This window comes from Macaca nemestrina, chromosome 14 (genome assembly GCF_043159975.1).
Source record: "Macaca nemestrina isolate mMacNem1 chromosome 14, mMacNem.hap1, whole genome shotgun sequence".
In the NCBI taxonomy this organism is placed as follows: Eukaryota; Metazoa; Chordata; class Mammalia; order Primates; family Cercopithecidae; genus Macaca; species Macaca nemestrina.
This window is the reverse complement of record NC_092138.1, coordinates 49,249,642-49,258,789: the sequence shown is the minus strand read 5'-3', so window position 1 is coordinate 49,258,789 and position 9,148 is coordinate 49,249,642. Positions and strand designations below refer to the sequence as shown.

Genomic DNA, 9,148 nt, shown 5'->3' with positions numbered 1-9,148 from the left:
CACCCAGGCTGAGCTGCTCCCAGCCAGCTCCAGACACTGCACCCACCGAGCTCCGCTCCACACGCCCTCATCTCCCAACTGCCAGCCTTAGGACCAAGCAGAAGTGCATCCCTGACCTTCCTGTGGTCCCAGCGCACAATGGCCAAGACACCACAATCACAATGTATCTTGCAGGTCATAGCTCCCCTTTCTGATATTTTCAACTCATGGGTATGGCTCCTGCTGGCCTCCTTCACGCTTGCTCTGCACAAAAATACACACACACTCACACGATCACACTTGCACACACACACACACACTCCTCAGTACTACTGACATCCAACCAAGTGCCGTGGACAGAAGAGCCATCATCTGCCCAGCGGTCTGGCACCCTGGAGACCTTTCCCCTGGCCTAGTTCTCCCGGCTCCTCAGCTCTCAGTTTGGACGCCCCATTCCAATCCAGGAAGCCTTCCTTACCCGGGCAAGGTATTCTCACCACACCCCAAACCTCTTTTGCTCTAAGGCAGGGCGCCACATCCCAGGCCGCAGACCAGTACCTGTTTGTGGCCTGTTAGGAACCGGGCTGCACAGACGGAGATGAGCCGTGGGGTGAGGACGAGCAAGACCGCCTGAGCTGCGCCTCCTGTCAGATCAGCAGTGGCATTCGATTCTCATAGGAGCGTGAACTCTGTTGTAAACTGCTTATGGGAGGGATCTAGGCTGCGTGTTCCTTATGAGAATCTAATGCCTGATGATCTGTCTCCATCTCCCATCATACCCAGATGTGACCACCTACTTGTAGGAAAACAAGCTCAGGGCTCCCACTGATTCCACATTACAGTGAGTTGTAATTATTTCATTATATATTACAATGTAATAATAATTATCATCCTTACATTACAATAATTATTTCATTATTCATTACAATGTAATAATAATAGAAATGAAGTGTACAATAAATGTAATGAGCTTGAACCATCTGAAACCATTCTCCACCCCACACCTCCAGCCCTTTCCAGTCTGTGGAAAAAAGTGTCTTCCATGAAACTGGTCCCTGGTGCCAAAAAGTTTGGCGATCGCTGCTCTACAGATTGATTGGTTGATAAATTGATGTTTGGATTCAGTCTCCCAGGCCCTGGGTTTGTCTCTGGGAATACAAAGATGAGGAGGCCATGTGGTGAAGGCAGGGAGATGCCAGACTGGATGGCCTTATCCCTCCAGACATCCTAAGATTTGGGAAGGGAACAGGTTTTCTTCCAAGTGAACCCCCAGGCCAGCTTCCTAAAACCCCCTCCTTCCTAGTTCAGCCCACATCACTCTCCTCCTTAGTGCTGCCTCCCTTCACTGCTTCTCGGGGTATTTTCCACAGCTGGTTGTAGATAGGGTACCCCTCCCTGCCTCGGAGGGAGAGCATGAAAAGGTATTACAGGAAATTTCACCAGGGACCATGGGAGAGAAAGAGGAAACCCTGGGTACACGTGGGTACATGTGTGCCAGCATGTGTCAGTGTGCACGTATGTGTGCATGCAAGGTGAATGCACACACGCGGGGGAGTCTAGAGGTTCCACAACACTAAATCCATTCTGGCGGTTTTAGCTAAAAGTGGGGAGAGGATTCCACATGCTTGGCACATGACAGTGTAGTGGTTCAAATAATGTTTCCCCAAAATTCACCTTCACCCAGAATCTCAGAATGTGACCTTATTTGGGAATGGGGTCTTTGCAGATGTCATTAGTTAAGGTCATACTGGATTAGGGTGGACCCTAAATTCAATGACTGATGTCTTTATAAGATAAAGGAGAAACTTAGACACAAGGTCACAGGGACACAAGGAAGAAGCCCCGTGACAGTGGAGGGAGAGACACAGAGCAGATTCTCGCTCAGAGTCTCCAAAAGGAGCCAACCCTGCCCACACCTTGATTGTGGACTTCTGGCCTCCTGAACAGTGACAGAATAAATTTCTGATGTTTCAGGCCACTAAGTTTTGAGCTCATCTGTTACACAGCAATGGAGACAGGCCCAAAGGCCATGTGAAAGATCAGGAAGAACACACAAAGCTCTGAGAGACTCGAGTGAAGGGAATGAGGGGGAGATGCTCAAAACCAGAAAGACTGGCAAGGAAGGCAGGGACCAGATCGTGGAGGAGACTTCAGATCACACTCAGGGTCTCCAATAAGGTTTGCTTTGTTCTAGGAGCAATGGGGAGGAACTGGTGGGACCTGAGCAGGAAGGACACTGTCAGATTTCACTCTAGAAAGACAGCTCTGGCTCCAGCAGGAGGACAGATGGGAAATAGATGGTGGCACCTTCTCCAGGATAAGGAGAAATGGATGGATTTGAGACATTGGAGAAGTGGAATTAAGAGGATTTATATACTATTAGATTAGATATGGGTTGGGCACAGAGGCTCATACCTATAATTCCGGCACTTTGGGAGGATCACTTGAGCCAAGGAGTTTGAGACCAGCCTGGGCAACATAAAGAGACAAAATTTAAAAATTAGCAAGGCATGGTGACACATGACTGTGGTCTCAGTGACTCAGGAGGCTGAGGCAGGAGGGATCCCTTGAGCCCGGGAGATGGAGGCTGCCTTGAACTATGATTGCACCACTGCACCCAGCCTGAGTGACAGAGCAAGACCCTGTCTCAAAATAGATCGGATATAGACAACTGAGGGAGGTGGGGACTGCCTCTGCCAACTGAATGGAAAGTGACACCACTCACTGAGAAAGTGGACAAGGCCCAGATTTAAGAGAGGTATAAGTACAGACAAATGTGAGGTATCTATGGGCATCCAATAGAGATGGCCAGGAAATAATGAGACTTGCAGACCTGTCACTAAGGAGAGATAGCTTGTGGCTCCTCACTATGGCCATGGGACTGTTAAGCAGTAGATTGTTTTGATTACTAGCTGCCGTTTACAAAAATCTGAGGATGCTCAAGTCCAGGATATAAAATCATGCAGTAATTGTATATAACCTATGCACATTCTCCCCCCACCCTTTTTTTTTTTTTTTTTTTTTTTTTTTTTTTTTTCTGAGACAGAGCCTTGCTCTGTCACCCAGGCTGGAGTGCAGTGGCACGATCTCCGTTCACTGCAACCTCCACCTTCTGGGTTCAAGCAATTATCCTGTCTCAGCCTCCTGAGTAGCTGGAACTACAGGCGTGCACCACCACGCCAGGCTAAGTTTTGTATTCTTAGTAGAGACGGGGTTTCACCATGTTGGCCAGGCAGGTCTCCAACTCTTTTTTTTTTTTTTTTTTTTCTTTTTTTTTTGAGACGGAGTCTCGCTCTGTCGCCCAGGCTGGAGTGCAGTGGCCGGATCTCAGCTCACTGCAAGCTCCGCCTCCCGGGTTTACGCCATTCTCCCGCCTCAGCCTCCCGAATAGCTGGGACTACAGGCGCCCGCCACCTCGCCCGGCTAGTTTTTTGTATTTTTTTAGTAGAGACGGGGTTTCACTGTGTTAGCCAGGATGGTCTTGATCTCCTGACCTCGTGATCCGCCCGTCTCGGCCTCCCAAAGTGCTGGGATTACAGGCGTGAGCCACCGCGCCCGGCCAGGCTGGTCTCCAACTCTTGACCTCAAGTGGTTCGCCCACCTCAGCCTTCCAAAATGCTGGGATTACAGGAGCCAGCCACCGCTCCCAGCCCTTCCCTATACTTTAAAGCATCTCTACATCAGTTGTAATAACTATTACAACGTAAAGGCTACATACATAGTTGTTATATTGTATTGCTTACAGAATGACAAGAAAAAATACTTTCCGCCGCCGCCGTCCCCAGAAGCCGCCAGGACCCTCGCGCTGTCGCCGCCGCGGCCCAGATCCCCGCACCTGCCGGGGGAGACCTTCAGGCAGGGCTGCACCTTCGAACAAAGGGTAGATGTCCGACTTATTCGAGAGCAGCATCCAGCCAAAATCCCGGTGATAACAGAACGATACAAGGGTGAGAAGCAGCTTCCTGTCCTGGATAAAACGAAGTACCTTGTACCTGACGTTCGAGACGTCAATGAGAGTGAGCTCATCAAGATAATTAGAAGGCGCTTACAGCTCAATGCTAATCAAGCCTTCCTCCTGGTGGTGAGCGGACACAGCATGGTGAGCGTCTTCATGGTCTCAGAGGTGTATGAGAGTGAGGATGAAGATGGATTCCTGTACATGGTCTATGTCTCCCAGGAGACGTTTGGGATGAAATTGTCAGTGTAAAACTAGAAAAATGCATCTATTCTAGAATTTTTTTAAACCTTTACGAAGGCAAAAAAAAAAAAAAAAAAAGGGGGGATGTTGCCAACTGAGATCGATCAGTTCATCTAATCACAGATCATCAAACAGTACTGTTCCCACCTACGAGTGTTAGAAGTTGTGTTTGTATTTCAAGCAGAAAAACTGAGCTCCAAGTGAACTCAGTTTTGGAAACTGTATTATTTAATGTAGCCCAGCTTGTTTTCAAATTTTAAAAGTTTAAAAATAAAATACTTTGTGTTCTAAGTTGCCAATGAAATAGACCTTCAAGTTATTTTAATGCTGTTTTCTCACTAATAGGAACTTGCAATTCCAGCAGTAATTTAAAGGCTTTCAGAGAGACCCTGAGTCTTCTCTTCAGGTTCACAGAACCCGCCGCCTTTTCGGGTAGTTTTCTACTTAGCTGGAGAGATCTCCATAAGAGGATCTGTAGGCCTGAGTTGTGAAGCATAATCCCTGCAAAACGCTTTTGCCGTAATAGTTGGCGCAAACGCAGGGTAAATGGGGTGTGTGTAAGAATACAGCCCTGACTGTAAACGCTGCTCGAGGCTCCTGACTCCTAACAGAGCTATACCCAAAGTCCACACTCTTGCAGGGGTAGACATTTCTTATTTGGTTTGTTCTCTAGATAGTTACACACATAAAGACACCACTCAAAAGGAAACTTGAATAATTTATAATTTTGGTCCAGTTTCTTAAAAGACCCCGGAGGAAGAGTGGCACTTCTTCTGTTTCAGGTTTTGTCTGAGTTCAAACTAGTGCCTGTGTTGGTGTGGAAAGAAGCAGTGTAGCCGTGTCATTCTTTAGGACAGTGGTAGAAACCACAGAATAGTATAACTAAAAGCATTAAAATTCAGACACACTCCCTTCTACCTTTTGGCTTAAAGCTATGGATGATCCATGTTTTTCTTTTTGTTTTTTTAATGTTAAATGTGTAACTCAATATTATTGAAAAGGTTCCCACATTTTTAACAGTAGTTCAGTTATCACTGTTAGGTCAAACAGCCATCAGAATTCCCCTGCACTGAATGCATGTCAGCTGTGGAGAAAACAGAAAAAGGAGCCATGCACTCTTTACAAATACTATTGTCAAGAGTTAAACCTCTTCAGGTTCAACCTATGATAAAAGACCAGTGCTTCCCACTGCCTGCATGGGGGTTCACTATTTACAGTTTTCTTGGGAGTATCACAGGAAGATCACAGTTACACCACTTTAGACTGTACGTGTAGCAGGTCACAACTTACCCTCGTGTGTTCAGATGTGTATGGAATACCTGTATACGTTAGTGAAAGCTATTTACTGTAACAGGGGAAGTCCAGATTCCTTGCATCTGAGCCCTGTACTGATCGTTAAAGGAGTTCCTATCATCTGCTCTCCCCGCTGCATGCGTCTGTCCACTTGGCTAGCTTTTAGTATGTATATGTTTACATCATGTAAATTCTTAACCGGCCTGTCTCGTTTAGACTGTATACATCATATCTGACATTATTGTAACTACTGTGTGATCAGTAAGATTCCTCTAAGGAATACTGCTGTTTAAAAAAATAAATAACATGCTGAGGGGTGACCTATAGCCCATGTTAGTTTGTAGGATCTTTAAAACAAGTACATTTTTAATGAACTAAGTGGAATAAAGGCACAATTAAAAACTGTAAAAAAAATACTTTCTACATATTCAGTACTGAATTTTTTAAGTGTTTTTTATCTAAGGCTGGTTGAATTCACAGGTATACAACCCATGCATATGAAAGGCCAACGGTATTTTATCCCATTATTTGTACTAATAGGACACTTTTGAAACTGATAATTCCAATTTGATGCCCACCTACATGAACACCTTTAACTCATTTGCATTAAATCCTTTGTGGAAAGAGAATTAAACCTGAGAGTCAAAAGTCCTGGGTTCCCATCCTTGCAATAGCAGTGGTCAAACTACATTTCCAAGCCTCAGCTGTATCATATCCAAAACAGGAATAATGGTAATGCCAGCCTCGCAAAGTAGCTGAGAAGAGTAAATGAGACCACTTACGTGAAAGATAACTTATGTGATGGGCTGTCAAATAAGGTTTGCTTGTAAGAAAATTCCTAAGGAGTCTACCAATTATTTCACCAGACTGAAATTCCATATTATATGTGGCTCGTGGTTTATCAGTTAAAGCTTACAATTCTCAAGTCCCAGCTCCTCCCTGGTGAAAACTCAACCACTGTCTCCTTCCTGCCTCCCCGACACTGTTGATTCCTCTCTACTATGGTGATTCGGCAGAGTCCGGGGCCTTCGTCTCCCTCCCCACATCTGAGCTGCTCCATCCATCCCTATAACCCTCTGCAGGCAGCATAATAGTTAATACCAAACAGACACTTGCTAAGTGTTGATTTAAACTAGATTCATCTTTTAAAAGATGTGAGTTATAATTACATTTGACTTGTGTAAATTGAGCTATTAATCCCAAAAGTTAAATTTCACTCCAGTGGATTAAAAACTTCCTCTAGACTGGCCGGTGGCTAGTGCCTTTTGTCCCAGCTACTAAGGAGGCTAAGGCAGGAGGATTGCTTGAGGCCAGGAGGTCATTGCTGTAGTGTGCCATTATGGTGCCTGTAAATAGACTCTACATTCCAGCCTGGGCAACATAGCAAGACCCCATACCTAATAAACAAACAAAAAAACAAAACTTTCTCTAAATCACAACTACCTTAAATTGGTTTTAAATACAGCCCCTTTGTAACCTCAGGTTCCACATCCACCTATTCAACATGGATCGAAAATATTCAGGGAAAAAGAAACAGTAAAAAATCATAACACAACAATAAATAATAATACAAATAAAAAGCAATGCAGTTTAACAACTATTTACACAGCATATACATTGTATTAGGTATTATAAGTAATCCAGAGATGATTTAAAGCACACAGCAGGACGTGCAGAGGTAATATGTAAATACGATGCTATTTTATATATAAGAGTGGAGCCTCTTGGATTTTGGTATGCGGGTTGAGGGGTCCTGGAACCAATTCCCTCGAATACCGAGGGCCAACAGCATTTGCTTTATCACATTGGACAACGTGTAAAACACCTGGGGCGAGGAGTGAAAACTGAATTTCTAAGGGAAGAGAGGAGAGGAAAAGGAAGGCAGAAACATGCTTGGAAAAATCCAGGGAAACATACCTGGGCCCACAAAGAGATTACATAACTTGGCGTTTTGAGACAATGGGCGACCTCTGGGATGATTAGGAACTGGGAAGGGCTCCGCTTGCGCCACATAGCAATGCCTCAAAGAGCCACAAGATGGCAATATTACTCCAGGAGAGTCTCCGTCCCTCTCACCCCGGTAGTCAATGGCTTTCTTTGTTCACAGGAAACCCTCTCTCGCAAATATCATCAGTGCCACTGTACGTTTTCCATTACTTCAGGCTCCTGGCCTTACCTTCAGCCACTTCCCTATCACTAGCCCAAATATAAAAATAAACTACCGCTATTTGTTACATCTTAAAAACAGCACTTTGGTTTCTGCTCTCAATTGCCAAAGTAGCTGAATCAAATGTTTTGTTTTAATGAGAAGCATAAAATAAACAAAAACCCAGATGAGAGTGATCTCTTCCTTTTTGTGAGTTAACACCCAGACAGACTTCCCAGGTAAACTAGATGTCGCCAGACTGGAGACAGTTAAGAGACAGAAGTGCCACTTGAGACAAGATTCAGTTCTCCAGTGGGAGACAGGGGCTGCCAGCCCTCTTAAAACGGTGTGGGAAAGAAGGCTGAGAACCCGCTCTGTAGAGAGTGGAGAACAAAAGCTCAAATACCATCTTTTAACTTCTTATTATGAAAAAATCCAACTATACAAAAGTAGACAGAATGGTATGACAAACCCAAATACCATCTTAAGAACTGTGAAACTGTAAACCAGGAAACAGTCTGCAAGGAAAAAATCTAAGTTTCCAGTTTGTTGAGGACCCCTAAGATGTAAGTTACCAGAACCCTGGGTCTGCCCATTCCAGCCCTTTATAGTATAGTCCTTTAACACAGTCTTTCAACGTAATGCTCTTTTAATGAAAAGTCCTTAAAAGAGAAGAGTGGGAGAGGCTAGGCCCTGAGCTCTGGTCTTCAAAGGGCAAGCTGGAAAAGGGAGCAGGGGTGGCTGCATCAACTCCTGGTCAGACTCAGAAAAAGAGGTCACCCATGAGGAGACACAAATAGTCCAGACTGTCGGGGAGAGAGGCAAACACACCCGTGCCAGTGCCCCAAAAGCAGAGCCCTCAACTTCCTCAGCCACTGTCCCTGACCATAGCCTCAAAAAAGTTCAGTCCTGAAGAGTGAGTAACCAATTTCAGCACCAAAAGGATTTGAAAGGTTGCTTAGCCTCCTGCTGGGCAGAGGCTCTTTACCTGGATGGACTACCAGAGATATCCGAACACCCAGAAAATTATATACTGATTGAATGTCCCTTATCCAAAGGGCTTGGAATCAGAAATGCTTGGATTTCAGATCTTATCAGACTTTGGAATATTTGCATTATACAGCATCCCTAATCCAAAAATCAGAAATCTGAAATGCTCCAAGGAACATTCCCTTTGATTGTTATATAGGTGCTCAAAAAGTTCCAGGTTTTGGAGAATTTCTGATTTTTTATTTTTGGGTTAGGGATATTCAACCTGTACATGGACGTTTTCCTACAGCTTTTCTATTGCCAAAGAACTTTGGGGCCACTCCTTGTCCCCTCACCTCTGCCAGAAAAAAAAAAAAAAAAGTCTAAAAAAACCACTGTAATGATACAGATAATGCTTAACCAGTCTTTCTTCTCTTATGGTCTTTTTTTTTTTTTTCTTTGAGAGAGAGGGTCTCACTGCTTGGCCCAGGCTGGAACACAGTGGTGCGATCTCTGCTCACTGCAACCTCTGCCTCCTAGGCTCAAGCAATCCTCCCATCTCA

General features: G+C 44.7%; 1 protein-coding gene across 1 annotated transcript; it reads left to right on the top strand.

Annotated features, from left to right (window-relative positions):
* The first annotated feature begins 356 nt into the window (after window positions 1-356).
* Window positions 357-4,247, top strand: LOC105489056 (microtubule-associated proteins 1A/1B light chain 3B). Its single transcript, XM_011753675.2, has 3 exons — window positions 357-466; window positions 1,954-2,157; window positions 3,725-4,247. The coding sequence occupies exons 2-3, from the start codon at window positions 2,062-2,064 to the stop codon at window positions 4,184-4,186; spliced, it is 558 nt and encodes a 185-aa protein (XP_011751977.1). The 5' UTR covers window positions 357-466; window positions 1,954-2,061; the 3' UTR covers window positions 4,187-4,247.
* Window positions 4,248-9,148: the final 4,901 nt, after the last annotated feature.

Bases quoted from the DNA above. Each gene is read 5' to 3' on its own strand.
- LOC105489056 (XM_011753675.2), top strand. From the start codon at position 2,062: ATGAGGGGGAGATGCTCAAAACCAGAAAGACTGGCAAGGAAGGCAGGG. The intron at 2,158-3,724 runs GTTTGCTTTGTT...TATTGCTTACAG, and splicing joins CACTCAGGGTCTCCAATAAG to AATGACAAGAAAAAATACTT.